Source organism: Canis lupus, chromosome 17 (genome assembly GCF_003254725.2).
Source record: "Canis lupus dingo isolate Sandy chromosome 17, ASM325472v2, whole genome shotgun sequence".
In the NCBI taxonomy this organism is placed as follows: domain Eukaryota; kingdom Metazoa; phylum Chordata; class Mammalia; order Carnivora; family Canidae; genus Canis; species Canis lupus.
In genome coordinates this window covers 23,232,092-23,251,441 of record NC_064259.1, presented here as the reverse complement: position 1 = coordinate 23,251,441, position 19,350 = coordinate 23,232,092, and the positions used below count along the sequence as shown (strand labels likewise).

Genomic DNA, 19,350 nt, shown 5'->3' with positions numbered 1-19,350 from the left:
GTCTTATTCTACCTTTGTTCTACCACTAGAACACTTGCTATGGATTTTACGTAATAAGCTCTTCACATGCTGGATGGCCATGTTGATTGTTGTTTAAAGTCCGTTTTTTTATACCAACCCAGCATGAACTATAAAATGTCCTATTGGAGAAAATTGTTATATGCTCTCAGTATAAGATGAAACTAGGCTAGTCTGAGTTGATTTCCTTTTATAGTCAATTTTATTTTTAGATTTAAATGCAAAGATCTCAATGCTATATTTTTAGGATTCTGTTTACTTCGGGAGTCAATCCTTTTTCGTAAATTTTAAAATATTAATCCCGGTCAAATTCTAAACAAGTTCTTGAAGAAGTAGTTTACAGTGTTTCCAACAGCCAACACAGGCTCACCTAAAACAGGACCTGGAAAACACCTTCAAAAGAGTTGTGTGATTAGTAGGATGAGGGAATGTGACAGACACAGAATCTCTTAATTTAAGCAATGTGTTTGACAGTGTTTCCATTGATATTCTGGTACGCAGGTCTGCAGCAACCGAACACTTGTATACAAAGAGGCATAGTGAGTGAGCCTTGTCTATATGGAAGGTATCTCCAACAAAAATAATAAAGGATTCTGACTTGACCCTTGGCTCTTGTATGTTTTTGATTCATGACTGAGATGGTTGGCAGAAAGAGAATCTAACATTTGCTCAGCCTACTGCAAGCCTACCACAGCGCTAAAAGCTCTGTGTTCATTATCTCCTTTCATAGGAGGCCTCATCTGCTGATGATTCCAAGCTTGGTAGGAGAGCTAATACCACAGGTAACAGGTTCTAAATTCTGGAAACCAAGCCAGTTAAAATTGGCTGCAGGAAATGTCTTGGTCCTGCACTCAGGTTCAAAATAATCTACTTCTTTGCACCACAATTTATAGGATCTGGAGAATATGGTTTGGGAACAGTTTCTGGGAAAAGGATTAGGGGTAACCTGCGGGGGTGGGGGGGGAGGGTGGGATTCCAGTTAATCCCAAATTAACAAGAAGCCATGGTGTGCTGCAGCCACCTGAAAAGACAATGCTCCAAGAAACTGGAAGCACAGAGTCCAAATCCCAGGGAGATTTGACACCAGCATTCCCTACATTGGCCAAACTAGTGCAAGATACTGTCATCGTCCTAATATCCAGGAGCTGAAAGAGCATTAGGAGTCATCTAGCTGTGTTTTTGTTGGCAAATTTTAAAGGAATAAATTTAAAGTAATTCCCAAGAGGAAAATGAGCACAGAGAGGTGAACATCAGAAACCAAAACAATAGGGGCACCCGGGTGGCTCAGTGGTTGATCATCTACCTTTGGCTCAAGTCATGATACTGGAGCTCTGGGATCGAGTCCTACATCAGGCTCTCCATAGGGAGCCTACTTCTCCCTCTGTCTATGTCTCTGCCTCTCTCTCTCTCTCTCTCTGTGTGTGTGTGTCTCTCTCATGAATAAATAAAATCTTTTTAAAAAAATAGAAAAAAAAATAGAAACCTGTGATAATATATGTTTTCAAAGTGCTCTCCTATTCATTCTACCATTTAACCCTTCCAGCAATCCTAGGAAGGAGTTGTTAAAATGGAGGAACCATGAACAGAGAAGTGGAGTGACTTGCCAAAGCCACACAGCCAGTGAAGAAGCTAGGTCTTGAGCCAGGATCTTGGGACTCTCAATCCAGTGCTCTTTCCTGGTGCCATGCCTCCTCTTCAGGTCAGCTCCCTGGCCTACCCCTCGGCAGGCAATTGCTGCCTCCCTGGTCTGGCCCAGAGCAGCTATACAGCAGGCAAGGGCCATTTGCATCTCTGGCCTTCGTCAGAGCTTGAGCTGGAGCTCACGGGGGAATGGCTCCACAGGGTTTTCCCTCAACACCCCCCAGCCAAGCCTGCCTTCCCTTCCATCACCTATCTCTTGTGAAGTGAAAGATGTAAAACGCAACCAAACACAAGCCTACAATTCCCTGCCCACTCTGGGAGCTGCCCCTGCTCCCAGAAACAATACCCTGGTTATCATTCATTATTTCCACTTCTTAGTATTAAAACCCTTTTAATATGGCATTGGAGACCATTGGGGAGTTTTAAATTTCATGTCAGACCAGGATTTATGGGCCAGTTCTGAAATTTTACCTCTGGGCTCGATAATTGCAATTCTCTTTTAATCGCTCTCTTAGACACCTCTGTTAAAAGACTTCAATTATTTCCACATAGTGGCCCCCGGGATTTGGCCGATCTGAATACTCAACTTGTGTCACTTCCTTCCGGAGGCCCACAAGTGAGATGTTAGCCATGGGCCACAGTTGAAGACACCAGGTCAAACAAGCAGTCCCACCAAAGAGCCTGGGTTCTTAGGAAAGACATCTCCCCAGCATGGAATTGAGGTTAGGAACCACACTGCCATCCACCCCTACCCTCCCAGCCCCTTAGAGAAAGCAAGACATTGATGCATTAGGATGTGAATGTTTGCCATGCTTATTGTGAAAGCAGTACATGCAAATGCAGAGTGGGAAGGCTTCCACAGAAAATAGCTTAAAGTAATATGATTCAAGGAGTCATCAGAATGATCAAGGAGGGGAGATATCCTCCAGCTGAGCCCCAGAGAGCCCTGTGATGCTTTTGGGAAAGTAAAAGCAAACACTATCTGTGGTGTCGTGTGGTATTGGAAAGCAACTCCACCACCACCCCTCAACCCCCGCCCACCACCACCACCACCAAGGACAGAATGAGGACACTGGAGCAACAACATCTTGCAAAGGACAGCTATGTCACAGCAAGCTCTTACTCTGTTCCCAAAACCCAACAGGACAGGGTGTAGTGAAGGATACTAAGACAGAATGCTGGGGGTTAGAGTCACTAAAGAAGCCACCTCTGAGATGTCATTTAGTGTTTTATATCTAGTGACAGCAATTTGTATAGGGGAAATGCATGATTCTATATCCAGAGTCATCATTGCTGAAAGAAAATTTATTTGTGGGCTAAAAACATCTGCTCCTGTTGGAAGAGGGTGGGCTGAGAGGGGGCCAGAGCTCAGGCTGAGAAAGGGGGAATTCACCAAAGAGACTTGACTTCATCCACTGATATTCTGAGTCCTGTCCCTGGGTGGAGGCAACCAAGAGGGAATGAGACTCCCTGACCTCAGTGAGGAGGTGCCACCAAACTGTCGGCAACCCTTCCCAGGCTACATAGGGGTCATCTATACTGGGAGACGTTCTATTAAATGATTAGTGGATGGGACCAAAGTAAGAAGAACCTTCCTTACTCAAGAGGGTTGATCTTCTAACATGGCAATGGACTAAGCTGGTGCATCTCCAAACAGAGTGCACTCATTCCAATGGCTATGCAAAATGGCTCCTTGGAGGTAATATAAATATGAATATGAATATAAATATATATCATTTAAAAATAAAATATTAAATTTTACTGATAATTAATATCAATATCAGATAGGGGTACACATATCTGTTCAAAAGATTTTTATAATAGAGGAAAATAAAATATTTTAAGTTAGATGATAATTTTAAGTGACTTGATACTAAAAGATTCAGTGACATCTGATGTAATTCAACTTGGCCTTCAGCCCCTGGCTCACCCCCAGGCACATGCCCATAAATATACATAGGGCCAAGTCATGGAGGAGGAAAAAAGGGCCCTAGTTACCTTCACTCAGTTCAGTAGGACACTACAAGGATTAAGCAGACGCTGGCCCCAAGGATCCTAGTGTCTATGCTCTTTTCCTAGCTAAAAACCTGGGTTCCAGTTCCTTCTGTTTCCCATATCTCAGTCTTCTCATCTATAGAATGGGAAGAGTCATGTATTTTCCTTGTCCTATAAGAACTGATGTTTATTTTTACCCGTGCAAAAATGCTAGGGAAGGAGAGACTCCCAACTCAGGTTTGTCCCAGCTTCCAGTCCCTCCCAACACACAGGCCTCTCATCCCCTGCCAAGGGATGGCTCTAGAAACAGGAGAACATCATCAGTCAGGCTTCACATGTACCAGTGCCAAGCAGACAACATGGTGGCCAGTCTCCATGATTTGAGGCCCTTCTGGATTCCAGTAGCCTTCAGGGGATGGATAGGAGAGCACCAGCCTTGGAATCACAAGACCAAGCTCTAGCACTTCTTAACTAGTCCTTTGAGCAAGCTTTGCAACCCTTCATTCCATACTACCTGGCTGTGTGACAAAGAAGAGTACCTACAATTATAAGAATCAGATGAGAGGATGTGTGCAGGGACACGAAGCCCCTCAGATGGGAGTGTGCTGAAGCAGAAGTCCCATGGCTATCCCAAAGTATACTAGCATTATGATCCTGAATATTCTAGAAGAAGAATCCATCTCAGTTTTAAATCTCCTGATACACATGGTAAGTACCGTAGTCTGCCACAGTAGGCTCCCAAGAAACTATTGTATCTCAGCCTAATCTGGATACCCCTCAGCTCTGAAGTTGTGGGATCTCCAAGTGCCTGAGGCCATCCTCCCATCATTCCTATAGCAGCCCAGATTGCATCGTGCTTCTATGGGAAGCTGAGGCATACAAAGACAGCTATAGGCCTGGAGTTTGACAGGCCCAGGTTTGAATCTCAGGTCTGTCACTTACTAAGTCAAGAACAGGGTAATTCATCTGCTGGGATCTCAGTTTCCTCATCTGTACAGTGGGGCAATAGCACCTTCCCTTCACAGCTTTCAAGAGGATCAAATGAAATAGCTATAACGGATTCCTTCGCAGTGTCTGGCATGGCATTAGTGTCCAAGGAGTGGTAGGCATTATGATACTTATAATCATCTAATAGCAATATAACAATTATTACCATCATTGCTTGGATGACATTACTGGCAGGTTTCCAAAGCCAGAGATGCTAACAGACCACCAATTCCTTCTGCATCATTCAGGACCAACCCCCCCCCCCAACCCCCCGCCCATGGCAGCACGAGCCACACAATCCTGGCTCTGTGAGTACGAAGAGCCATTGTGAGTGTCCATACTTGCTTGGTGCAGAGGCCATCAGCCCACATGACAGAGGATCAGCACTGTTTTAAATGATGTCCTCTGAATCTGTTATGAGCTGTTGGCAGAGCCAACCCACAGAGCTCACATGAGCCAGGAGTTCATGTGCTAGACTGTCTTCTCAGCCTTTGTCACAGTCCATTCCTGTAGTCCTCTGCCCTTTGAGGCTGCCATAGACTGGAGAGGAAAAGAGGGTTTCTGCTGTCCCTCTTGGTTCCATGAGAAACATACCAAACAACTGGATAGACTCCAGCTTCCATGATCTATGAGTACAAGGCCTGAGCAAAGAGACAGGTTTTAAAACCTCATCTCCAGGAGTCAGTTTTTATTGACTCTTTGGAGGTTTCTGCTTGGTTTCATTTTAACAAAACTGCATTGCAGGCTTACCAGTGGCTACAGTGACATTTATAATACAGTGGATATGCAGGCAGCTCTTTCTAAGACCCTTTGCATATATCTCTTGGGAGGCAAGTAAAAGAAGATGGGCTATTCCTGTCTTGTAGGTGACTATTCCCCAAGCCCTTATTGATTAAATATATTACTGAAGGGCTGAACCAGCCAAAAACCAGGAGCCGGCTCTTTCCAGAATATAGCAGGTCCAGTGTAAAGGAGCAGGGACAATGTCAAAAGATTCTGAGTTTTTAGAACTTTCTAATTGTGAATATTCAAAATATGAGATGAACCAGGAAAGGTGAGAAAAGGTTGGCTGCACTCCCGCAGATTCCTGCTCACCCCAACCTCAGCCCAAATCTTTCTGGCTCTCCCATGTACCTCTGCTTCCAGTGCAGATTCGGCATGCCTTAAAAGTTCCAGGTCACAATTTTGAGCTGACCCTCTGATGTCATGTGAAAATTGGTGTTGGCAATTTCAGCCCAGAAATTGACTCCCAGGTGAACACATCATTGGCACAATCTCATGGCCTCTCAAGCAGTTCTGGCCTCTGGGTTCCAGAAAGCTCCCACATGGCTGACATGGGACACCTGAAGTCCAAACTCCATTAGTTTCCTCAAGCATGACTTAAAGGTATGAGCATTACCCAGGTGAATCTAATGGGCCTATTATTCCTGGGTTTATTAGTAAGCCCTTCCTAATATCATTCTACAATGGGCCTCTCTAAAGGCAAAGGTGATATTATTCACCTGGAAGGCAGGGGTAAGTGGGAAAATGGCCTGCATTCTTTCTGGCCCCAAGGAAAATGGGGCTTCTTTGTGAGAAATGAATTGTTTTTTCAGTAGCTTGTGGACTACATGTCCATGGGCTGCTCATCACATAGAAAGATAACCATTCACACATAGTTGGTAAAAATATTTTAAAGTTTGTTTCTCCACTTAGTTGGGATGGTTTTGAACTATCCACCTATGTTCATTTTCTACAGTGATCATAACAAAGTATCACACACTGAAGAGCTTAATCAATAGAACTTGATTGTCTCACAGTGTAGAGGCTAGACATTTGAGCTCAGGGTGTCAACAGGATCAATTCCTTCTGAGGGCTGTGAGGAAGAATCTGTTCCATGCCTCTCCTAGCTTCTGATGGCTTGTGGCAATCTTTGAAATTCCTTGGCTTGTAGACACATCACCCAGATCTCTGTCTTCCTCTGCACATGACATTCTCCCTATGTGTTTGTCTCTACATCCAACTTTCCTCTTTTATAAGGATATAGTCACATGGGATTAAGGCCTGCCCTACTAATTTCTTTTTAACTTGATCACCTTTATAAAGACTTATTTCTAAATAAGGTCATGGTCTGAGGCATTGGGGGTTAGGACTTTAACATATCTTTAGAGGGGGATACAAGTCAATACATAACACCACCCTTTTCTGGCATCCCTTCTTGGACCAGAGTGGACCAGCCAATAATAATAGATGTCACATCCTTCAAGAAGCTCTTCTAAAAACCTCTGATAGGCAGAGATAGGCATGTGTCATCCTTATTCTCCTCTACCAGTCACCCAGTTCAACCTGAGAGTCAGATGACTTAGGGATACCAAGTTGAGTCTCAATCAGTGAAGAATAACCCAGCAGAGAAAAAATATAAAGGGGATTCAGGGTATAAGGGACACCCTGAGTACATGTACAAGGCAGGGAAGAATCCTGGCATGCTCTGGGAACCATAGGCAAGTCCTGAGGGCATTGGGGAACATGGTCATGTTTCAGTTTTAAAGAAATGATTCGGTATGCAAGGATGGAATGGAACTCTCCTCTGTCTGTGGAGTGGAGGTGCATAGTTTAGGCCTCTGTCTTTCTCTGCCACGTGAAAGGAAGACACATGGTGATTTCCAAATTCATGACAGTCTTATATCTTTATAAGATATGTATCTTATATATCTTTATACCTGTAGCAGGGCCAGTGAGCCCCTCTGCACTAAGGAGCTCACAACATGATCCATCAGTGCCTCCGGCATTACTTCTGCATCCCTGGATGGTCACTCAGCAAAAGGGTAGGGCAAGTGCAGCATGTGGAATGGGGGATCATCTCCATCTTGTCTCCAGGGACAAGTCTGTGGGCACTCCTGACCCCACGTGTCCAGGACCCTCAAGCCTTTTCCAGATGGCCGCTATCCCAGCCCCAGAATTTACTTACAGGGTCTACCCTACCTTATGCAGCTTCAGCCCAGGGTGGCTTGGCTTGGCCAGAGATTCATGACTGAAATGGAGCCTCTGAGCTTGGGTGTCAGCATTTTGCTTGGCAGAGGCTTACATTTGTATTGAACCAATCAATACATTAACACATTAAATGGCATTTAGGCTAGCTCTCTAGGGAGCAAGATGGGCAACTGGCTGTTATTTGAGCAAGGACAAGGAAAATTGCTTTGATGCATATCATCAATAAACATTGGAAAATCATGGGTATTGAGGTGGGGGCACATGATGAAAGCCCCAATCCCAGCTCCGCTCAGGATCAGAGAGCTCAACCTAGAAGCAGATCATGCTGAAGGAAAGGTCCTACAGAAATGGCCATGTTCCAAGTTTTGATATTGCCTTTATCCTTTCCCTTGGTGATGATATATTTTTTAAAAAGGACTAACTGCACTGAGCTGGCTTGGGGGAAAAAAGAGGTTGTATTTGGAAAGAACAGATGGTGGTAAAAAGTTACTGGAAGGAACAGAGTTAGGAAACCAAATTCCAGATTCCTACTGTCTGCAGGTGGGTGACATGCTCAAATCTCCTTACAGAAGGAGTTTGAAAGGCAAAATGATCACCTGGGGCTCTAACCTGAGAAAATCCACAGCCCACCCTGCCAGGGAGATTGCCTGATCAGCCTGTGGAGTCGGGAACCCCACCGGGATCCCCTCTGGTGCTCACTTCCATAATTTTGTGATTCCTGGAATGTGGTAACAACCAAACCCTCTCTCCTTTCCCATCCCTTGCCCATAATTCAGCTGAGTCCCTCTTTGATGAGGAATATTCAGCAGATGCTAGAGGAGGTGGTAGCGTGCATGGGACTTAATCCAAAATGCAGAGGAACTGAAAAAGGAACTTCAGGACTCTCAGGCTCCCTACTCTTGATTTGAGGCTCTCTCTCACTTAATTTTTTGCCTGGTAATCAGTGTTACCTCCTTTAAAAAGAACAAACAAAACAAAACACCCAGTGAATCCTCCAGGCATTTCTTTATACAACCTAGAGCAAAGAAGAAGCCCTCTAGACAACAAGCTTGGGACCAATAGTTTCTTGGGAATCAACTGACATCTTAAACATTTGTCTTTACTTATAACTTCTAGATGCTAGATGCATGCTTATTCATAATCTCTTGATGGAAGACTAACACCTTTGCTTCCAGTGTGGGCCTGGTGACTGGAGTTGTGCTCTACCTTTCTCCATAAACCAAGTTCAGGACACCACAACACCACATCCACGATTTTCAATTTCAGTTTCTCGAAACCAGAAGTAATTTTAAAATACTTGGGAAATAACCTGAAAACTTGGAGATTTTTAAGATTTTTCCCCCTGATTTTTTCTGTTGCCCCATGTATACCAAATTAAACAGCAATTATGTTTAGTGATTTCTCACTACTAATCTTTACAAAGCAATTCAAGTTTTTCTTGCTATTGTTGGAATGAGCACAAATGGCATAAACAGGCTTGAGAACAAGAATAACTTTTTCTCAGTAGGCATCTAACTCAGGTGATGGGAGTAGGAAGTGTAGAAGTCCTGGGGGTGGGGGGGTAAGCCTGAACATCCAGGAGGTTCCACTGCATGGACAGTGCAGAGATTGGGCTGACTCCACAAGCTGATTGGTTACATGGAGGCCAGTTAAGAACACATCTTCAAACATTATTTTCCTTGACAGCTGTGGCTATGATGAGTCCACTTCTGTCCACCTCACTCCTAAGGTTCAGAAGCTAGATCAGTAGAGGTAGATTCAATCTCTCATTCCTGGCTTGCTATAGAGAATGAAGGAAAGCATCTCAACCAGGGGCTGAGTGGATGCCTGCCTCCACAAGCCTGAATATTCCAACCTGGATTAGGATGATATGGAATCTAAAGAGGGAAGAAATAAGATAGTCTGGGGAAACATTGAAAAGAAGCCAAAATACTTCTTGGATGCATCCTTTTCTGCACACTTCAAATACTAATCACCTGCAACCCACCAAAAAGGTCTTCTAAAAAAGTAATCATTTATATTTAGCATAAGTGTAAACCGATGCACAATATAGTAGAAAGTATAAGCGATTTTAGATAAAGAGTCTCAGGTTCGTATCACTTCTTACCATTTACTACATGGGCAAGTTGTGTAAGCCTCCCTGAGCCTCAATTTTCTTGCTTATAAAATGGGGATGATAATATCTGTCTCATGCATTTATTGTGAATATTAAATGAGATAAAATAAAATAGCTTTATTTATGTTCTGCCTTAAATCCCTTCTGGAAAGATGCATATCATCAATAAACATGGACCCAGACCAATAAAGTGCTTGGAACAACGTTCCCTGGGATATCTGCATTTGTACATTTTGTCTCTTTATCTCCACAGGAGGGAACGAAAGAGGCCTCGAAAATCCTGGTATTCTGAGATGGGAGGCTCTCCCCCAATTCCCCAAATCCCACCACATGATCAGTTTCCTATTCCACCTTCTTCTAAGGTCACTCCTTGAAAGGCCATCTGCCACCCTGGGTTTAGGAGAGAAAAGAAACACGAACATAATAAGAATAGTATTGAGTGTCAGCTGAGTGCCCTACGTGTCCTAACTCATGCACTCTTCACAGCACTCCTGTAAAATTATATTATTATCTCCACTTCTTAATGACAGAACACTGGCACAGACAGGCTAGGTTAGGTAGCTGGTCAAAGGTCACAGCCAAAAGGAGACAGAATTGAGATTATAAAACACGAAATCTGGCTCCAGAATTTGCGGTCTTAATATGTTTCTTTGAAGGAAGGAAAAAGGGAAGGAGAGGGAGGAAGTATGGAAGGAAAATGAGAAGAAACTAAAGAGAAGTCAGGAAAAGGAACCCGTTCATTTTTTTTTTTTTTCTTTGCTCAAAAGCATGAGAGAAAAATTAGGAGAAATACAGTTTGGGAACATTTTCTTAGCCCCCACTCCAGGAAAGCCAGGCAACCTTCCAGATCTCTGTCACCTATACAGCGTGTCTGATATAAACCTAAACCACTTTCCAGCTGCCAGTGTTAAATTTTCAACCGAGTCTACCTGTGGCCAGAGCAAGCACCCCCTTTGCTCCAGCAGAGCCAGAAGCCACTCTCAGCCTCCAGGCAGCTCTTTGCCACCATGGGCCAGTGGGAGCCAAATTCCAGTATCAATCTGAAACCTCATTTCTACTCTTCTCCAGGGCACATCCATCTAACTTTTGGGAAATTGTAAAGGGCAAGGGAATAAGAAAGCCAAGAGTTCCTGGATGAAAGACCTCATGCTACATACCAAGTGTTATTATTACTACAGAAAATTAACAAGCAACAAAGGACTTCACACTAAAATTTACATTGATCTGGCATTTTCTCCCTACTATCTCCCATAAAAAATGCTTTAAACGCAGGCTGATTTAATGGAAACGATAAAAAATAGTGCTGAATGGTTTGTATTTGCTGCAGAATTACTACAAGGTATATTTTAAGAAAAATTTGAAAGTTATGTGTTTTTTTTTTTCCTTTAGGATGAGATTAGGGAGAAAAGTGCAATTGGCTTTTTTTCCTTTTCTTTTCTTTTTTTTTTTTTTTTCTGTATTGATCTACACGAACTCCCACAGGCTCAGTTTCTTGTTTGTCACAAATCTTCACATCTTCACACATACTTCCGGACACTTGTCAAGAGAGTCTTAGCAAAGAGACATGTGAAGGAATGTCAGCAGCAGAGCCTGGGCCTCGACAGTGTTGCTCTCCCTAACAATGATAGTCGTGTGACTCATCTCTACCAGACAGGGACACACTGGTTGTCTAATTTATGTGGTTTCCATCATCCTCTGCTTAACCCGTGAGTTTGGCTGTCTTGGCAAGAGGCCTAGTCACCACCTAAATGACTTTGCTCTTGTTAGAACTACAGAACATGCAGATGACCACATCTTTTAGCTTCCGGCCCCCAGCCTTGTTCATCAGCACCAGAAGTTAGAACAAAGCCTCAGGAAGACACAGTTTCTAACCTCAGGAAGCTCTAAAAAGGCAGTTTAAAACAGTGTACCTAAGGACTATGGAGTCACAGTAATCTGAGTTTAAAATTCAGTGGAGGGAGTCAGAAGGATACCTGGATGGCTCAATTGGTTCAGTGTCCAATTCTTGGTTTCAGCTCAGGTTGTGATATCCTGGTTGGGAGATCCAGCCCTGCTTCGGGCTCTCTGCTCAGTGGAGAGTCTGCTCCACTCTCCCACTCTCCCCACCACCCCCTCTCAAATAAATAAATATTTGAAACTTAGCTAGAAGCATGGTATACTATAGGCCTTCAGGAGTATTAACTATTGTTGTTGCTCTTGTTAATATTCATATTGACTTGGTTTAAGGTTGACCTGCCTTGTAGAGGACATTCACGCATCAGATGGACCTCTCCTCATTGAGCACTGAGATCCCTCCATGTCTCAATTACTTCAATTCTCGGATTCCTTTCTTGGGCATGTGGATAAGAGCTAATTTGATGGCTGCTTTCCCTTGCCCTGCCCCTTTAAAGAACAGACCTATGGGCAAATTGGGAGCCAAGAACTACGTGATGAACCAACCTGCAAACAGCCCTCAACCTCCAAATTTTCCCACTCCTTAGGTTCCTCCTAACAGGGAAGGCATCCATTACCTGAATGGATGAGAGCTAACAATAATGAACTTACATGAACTTTCAGATGAACTCAGTGCTGCTAGAATATAAATTTTATCCAAGAATGTCAGAATCTTGTCTGATTTAACAGAAATGTGTTCATGTACTTGTTCTCTCATTCAACAAATATTGTGTCTAGAGATACAAGGTATTTCTGCATCACCTATTCCTAATTCCTTCCCCCTCTTCATAACCCACCCTTAAGTTACACCTCTTGTGGTCACCCAACCCGAACACATCATTTTGCCTTCTAACTTTTAATTGTACATAGAGCCTATGCCATCCACTTACTTTTCTATACTGCCATTCACTATAAATGTTGGTATTTACTTTTATTCTTTCTCTCTAGTCTGTAAGCACCTGGAATGCCAAGCTAAATCTTAAACCCTTAGGATTCCCTGAGTATTTAATGCTTTACTTAGTGTACAACAACACACCAATAAATACCTGAGAAATGGAATTCAACAAATTCTAACCGAGATTTAGACACAAGGCATCTTTCCACATACCACAGATGATACAAAGGTAAATGAGAGGCTTTTACTCTAAAGTAAGATGAGTACCTTTGGAGGGCTCTGAGCAGAATGTTGATATCCTATCATAGTCACTAATATATTTTGTCGTATGGGTATTTCAACATGATTTCTTTGGGTTGTGCTTAACACATGAAGATCCATTTAAAAATGAAGACTTTTTTCTGGCTTAAATAAATAAGGTGTCTGCTATTGATAAATTGCAAATGATTTTCTCTCTTTCTTTTACCTACATTCCTTTCCCCCTCGAATCTCATAAATGAGTTGAGATGCTGATAGGTTAATGGACCAGTGCCATTCTGTGAAGAAAGCTGTGGTCTTCTGTAAAAATAGCTCTCACTATTGAGAACCCCCCCAAAAGGATGTTCCTTTGCATATATCCTTCTGACAAATCCTCACAACAACCCAGTGAGCTAGGTATTATGATTTCTATCTTAAAAGTAAGGAAACTGAAGATCAGAGAAGTTAAATTATTTGCCCAAAGTCACTTAGCTGAGTTGATGGTGGAGCTGAGGACTGACTCTAGGCCTCCTGATATTGCAGCAACCAAAGTCATCTCAGAAAGGCATTCCATTGAGGAGCATCCAGGTGGCTCAGTGGTTGAGTGTCTACTTTCAGCTCAGGTTGTAATCCCAGGGTCCTGGGATCGAGTCCTACATTGGGCTCCCTGCAGGGAATCTGCTTCTCCTTCTGCCTATATCTCTGCCTCTCTCTGTGTCTCTCATGAGTAAATTAAAAAAAAAAAAAAAACTCTTTAAAAAAAGAAAGAAAGGCATTCCATTGAATAGCATGTGGGGTTTGAGGGCTTGCTTTTGTGAGCCAATCCTGTGTCAACATCATGCCTATTAGAATACTACACAGTAGCAAAGTAACACACATTCCTCTGTCTTGTCAACTGCCATCCATAGACCTCACAGGCCATCAAAAGTTCCCCTTCCTCCTAGGCTTAAAAAACAATTTCATGCCTTCATTCTCCTTGAGTCATGGATGCTAACTCTTGAATCTAGTCAGCAGCTTGCCTTACATCAGTTGTGCTGACGATTTCCTTTAAACACGTACAGACTAACTTGGTATGGAGTAGTGGGAGCCTTGGAGATTCTTAAGACTATGACAGGGCTTTTTAGGAATTTTTTGTTTTGTGTGTCAATTTTGTGACAATATATTTTACTATCTGGTTGGCCTGTTTGTCCTTAAAACCCAGACTGGTGTTTCTTCTATTAATGCAAAGTAGACATCTCCTTTTCTGTTTCTGGGATTCCAGTGATATGGAGTGGTGACTGAGTATACCGACTGATCTGTAGGTTGCATTGTTTCCTGTCCTTGCAGTCTGGGAGCAATAATATATTCGATTTTAATCTTAGGTCTGCAGGTAACTGAAAGTGTGACCTTGGGCAAGTCTCTCCATTTTTCTAAGGAGATGGAACTTAGTCTCTTTACAGATATAAATATGTAATTCTTTGACTAATCACTTCTTCCTTCCACTCTCTGTGGAATATTGTTTGTGCATTGCAGCTTTCAGGGGTTTCATCAAGTGTTTTGTCACTAGGACTCCTACAAATTGCTAGAGAAATATAAGCACCCAATCAGTAAGGGACCTTAGAGAATTTTGATCCAACCCTTGCATTTTGCTAACAAAGAAACTAAAACCCAAGTCGGTATAGGAACTTACCTTAACCTGTGGGGGTCCACAACCAGAACCCAGGACTTGCCCCCAACTGAGCATCCTTTATACGTACCTATTTCCAACCTTCAGGTCAGAAATGGACCTTAATATTCACAAACCAACCCTTCTGACTTTTTGTTGTTGTTGTTGTTTGTATTCCAATTTATTCAATATGATGTAGCCATTCAGCAAAAATGTGCGGTCAGGTTTTGTTTGTTTGTTTTTTCTCAGCAAATTCACACAAAATTGGAGAAACTTCCTCTGATTGAGAATACATTGATCAAAAAACATCCAAAATTTCAGGCGTTCAGAGTGAAGTGCCTTGTTCAAAGTCATCAGACACTTGAGGGGCAGAGCCAAAACTGGAAGTTAAGAATTCTAGAGAGACAACTGGAAGATAATGGATGGTGACAGGCTGCTCATATAGTTTTTCTGGCTTCCCAGAATCCAGATGGACTCCCCACACCGTCAGGTTGATTGATTAAAGGACCCGTGCTAAGATAGCCACAAGTCCCCAGGACATGGACACAGCTGCACGTTGGTCTCTAGGAGGATCTAGGTCAGAACATAACCTTCCCTCCTGCAAGCACAACTAGAGTTGCTTCAGCCAAAGAGGGAAACAGAACCCTAATAAGGGAGTTTCATGACTGCGGGGATATGAGCAAAGAAAATGGAGTCAGACCGAAAAGAGAGCTTGCGTTTGTTTTTCCTGGGGTTCCTGCTGTCTTTTAAACAAAGCTGACCCTAGGTACAAGCTTGCCCTTTTCTTGTCCCAATTTCCCTGGTCATAAAATACATGTTTGGCAACTGCTCTGAAAGTTATTAAAGCTGCAGCAGTAAACTATGGGAGGCCAGAGAATTTCAGACAAAAGTTATTGCATCAGTAACTCAGAAACTAATTCCTAAAACTCTTGACACATTTATCCAGAGGGCTAGTGCCAATATAGAAATGGAAATCATTGTCAAGGGCCACAGTGTACCTGGAATTAAAATCCATCATTCCTTGCAGCAGAGAGCTGCGATTTTGGCAGAATATGAATAGGTATGCGTTTTTCCACCATCTTTCCTCAAAAATAGCGTTCTTTATTTCTTCAGAAGGACAAGAATAATTCTGCTCTCTTTGCTTGTTTGTTTTTTTCTTAAGAACCCCACGTTTACATTTTCTTTTCAAATATTTATTTCTTTGACAGCTCCACATTTAAACCGAAAGGCCTCCTTTTCCTTATTCAATTGCACTGGTTTTATTTTGGATAGAAATCCTGCTGGGTACAGTAACAGGGAACACACTTTACAACAGCAATAATCCCTGCAACAGCATCTATTGTGGGGAAACTTAATACACTTGTATTAAATGGCTGAGGCATTGGCTTCAATGATCTGAATTAAGTACAGAAGAGCATAGTTAGAGAACAAAACTACCTTCTTCACTCAGCAGATTCCGACTGCATGCCCCGCCACATGGCAGGACTGGAAACTCAAAACTGCCATCCAAGGGCGCCCTGCTGAAAGACCACTGATTGCCTTAGGTGTTGCCTTATCACCGAAAGGCAGTAAAGTCAGGAAAGATTTGATGAGGTCCAGTGTTAACAAGCAGATGGAGAAATGGGCTCTCTGATTCACTGTTGGAAGACTGACAACATGCTCAGAGTTTTCAATGTACATGCACTTTGACTTGGGGCCTAAGAATTTGTCTGAAGGCAGTATTTACAGAAGTGCACAGGGCTAGCCTCAGCATGATCGTGAAGAGGAAAATTCAGAAGCAATGCACAAATCATTAAAAATGCAATCATTGAACTCATCACATAGTCTATACTTATTGTGTCCTGACATGCCATTGAGTGGCAAAGTCCAGTCACAGAGAGCACAAGTAAAATGGTCTTGTTTATATAAAAGTATTGCTAAAAGGCTACACTAGTTTTGGCCATGGTTCTCTCTGGATAATGAGTGTCTGGGTGACTTTTAGTTTCCTTTACCAACTTTTCTGAATGGTTGGATCTTTAATATTTCTTAGAGTGAGCATCACTTTATACCTTGCAGGCGAAGGGGTACTTTAAACATTTTTTTTAACAGAAAGCTAATCTTTCCCTAAATTCCTTCACGCTTTTATGGGCCAACCTACCTGAGGCCCTACATAGTGGTAGGACAATATGAAACATCATGAGTTCATGAATGTATATATATGGCAAACCTCATCAATTTATACTCTTTAACTCTCCAAACTATACATTTTTAGGACATGCAATTTAACTGTATGTCAAATATACCTCAATAAAACTGTTTTTTTTAAGGAAAAATATGAAACAGTTCAGGTAATTTCCACTCACCATGCAAAATTTTCAACATAACTATATATTAAAAAAAAAAAAAACCTGAATCAATGGCTGAAAGTTATCAAAGTAAATCTGATGTTCCAATCAGTGACAGGAGGCTATTCCCAGAGGTTAATAGCATGAGTGAGGTGTAAAATAATGTTCATTTCGCTTATTCTCTGTTCTCCAGCGATGTCAGTGTCCTTGATCATAGATGCCTGCAGAGCTCACCATTCGACCTACTTCTATCTTCTTCTGTTTGCACCTTTTTGCAGAGTTCACACCAATCTTAGGTACCTTTTACCCCAAAATACATGCTTCAGTGCACTTTAATTTTCCTCAAGTAAATAAATAGCCCTAGCTTGCTTCCCTCAAGTAACCATACAGCAAACCCAAGAGTGATTAGACTTTGGGATCAGAAAAAATTCTGAAAGCCAAAATTCTTTCTAGGGCTAATTATGAATACACCGATAAATGTTTTTCAAGACTACTCCTTCACCCTACTGGCAGGTATTCTTAAGTACGTATATTTTTTTCCTGTAAGATTAACTACTAAAAATCTCCAAAGGTCTGCAATTGCCTGAAAGAATATGACAAAAGAAACATCAGTGGCTTGGAGAAATAGGTCTCTGGGTTAGCTGGACAAGAAGGAAATAAATGTTTGTGTGTTGCTGTCAGAGTCATCTTTCGCAGGGCCTCTTAGGGTTGCATCTCTTGGTGCACATGAAGAGTGTGGGTCCTAAAATCACTGCAGAAACAGAATCTTTGTGCAAGCTAGGCCTGCTTCTCATCACTGTTTTTCTATGCTCTTCCCCTCTGTTTTTCAATGCAACCAGTTGGACAGTGCTCCAGGGAAGAATTGGGCGCCCAGAGAATCCCTTCCGAGTGGCCCTGGAATACATCTCGAGTGGCAACCGAAGCTTGTCTGCAGTGGACTTCTTTGCCCTGAAGAACTGCAGTGAAGGTATTTGAATCTGGCTTTCCGCACCACTCGTTGGTAGCTTGCTGTCTTAAGTGTGTCAGTAACCTGCCACTACAATTAGCTAGGAATGTGCTTGCTTATATAGTCAAGTCTACAGTGCCTTGGGGCTTGTTCCAAATATTACCAAGTGCTCCACAGCCCACCTGATCAATTTTCAAAAATTGAGTATACCATTATATCTGTTTACCTTAAAATCTCATCAAACAGAATACAGTCTTTGTGAGAGAACATATCAGCTTAACTTCCCTGGCTGCCAGATGCTTTCAGCTAGGTTTTTTTCTTTTATTTTTGTTTTGCTTTTTTTGTGGAAGATTTCAAATGTATGCAAATAAATAGAATAGTACAATGATCCCCATATACCCTCAACCCAGTTTCAACAATTATCAACATTCTACCTTTTTTTTTTTAACCTATATCTCTACCCAATCCTTACTCCACCAACTTGATAGTGATTGTTTTACTCTTTTTCCCCTGAGGCAAAATTTATGACTAAGTGTTTTTAATGACTGGATTCCTGCTATTATTAAGAGGCAGCTTGGGAAATGGTTATACATGGAATCTTTTGTTTATTTTGTAAATACTATTAGGGCATGGTCCACTTTGTCATTGAATTCCTTTTGCATAAGTCTCCACATTCAAGATTTGTTACCAAGAAAAAGTATCTCTCCTGAAGAATAATTTGTTGTTGTTGTTTTTTTCTTTTTGCCTTTATTGCCAGGAAACTCTAAACTAAATGCATACTCGATCACAGTAACTATATCTGTATATATTTTTGATAAGCTTATTTCCCCTCCCTCCACAGAGTTTTTGACCTTCTACTTTTGTTTTCAAGATCACATATGTATTTCTCATTAGACATTGCTTCAAGTCTGATTAGTAAGCAGGAGGAAATGAATCATCAAGAGATATGTAAGGTTGATCTTTTCTTGATTGTTCAGAAGACCTAGGGTCATAGCAATAAACATCCTTTATTGTTTCCCACATGTAGAAGGTATAGGAGATGGGCTTGAATTATACAGATCTTTAGGAAGAAGCTGCTTTCATTACTGCTATTCTTCTCTGCCTGCCTTTGCCCAGAGGTTCAGTGGGAGGGAGCTTTCATGTGTGCCATGGAACCTGTGGTCTGAGAAGACCAAGAATGAAGTATGGAGAGGAAGAAAACCTGTGATACTCCCAGACCTATATTGCCAATTCAGACTGTTCATGAACAACCATGAAGACTCATACACACAGTGATCTATTGCATATAGAGGCCCAGCTTTGAATCTTGGACCTCTTAGAGGTGGTATACAAAGGGGACTCCCTTAGGAGACCACTGATGACCCAGTTTCTTATGCTGCTATGGTTCTTCATTCATTGCTGGTCTTATAAGAACTTTCACAAGGTGTTTTTTTTTTCCTTAATGAAAACTGATTTATGTGTGAGAAAAAGAAAAATCATCATAACGTGATAGATTGAACTTCAGTTCAAGTTGAAAAGGTGGTTAACCTGTGATGTGAGGCAAGTATAAGAAACATGTGGTTTGGGAGAAAGCCAGAAGCTTATACAAATGTTTCCACATTCACAAACTTGGGGATTTGTGGATAGTTCTGGACATTATCAATC

General features: G+C 42.0%; 1 protein-coding gene across 1 annotated transcript in view; it reads left to right on the top strand.

Annotated features, from left to right (window-relative positions):
• Nucleotides 1–19,350, top strand: part of ALK (ALK receptor tyrosine kinase) — a 680,397-nt gene that overhangs the window by 466,260 nt on the left and 194,787 nt on the right. Inside the window, exon 5 of the mRNA XM_035700451.2 lies at nucleotides 17,600–17,727. Coding sequence (XP_035556344.2) covers nucleotides 17,600–17,727 — 128 coding nt within the window. The remainder of the gene's footprint in view (nucleotides 1–17,599; nucleotides 17,728–19,350) is intronic.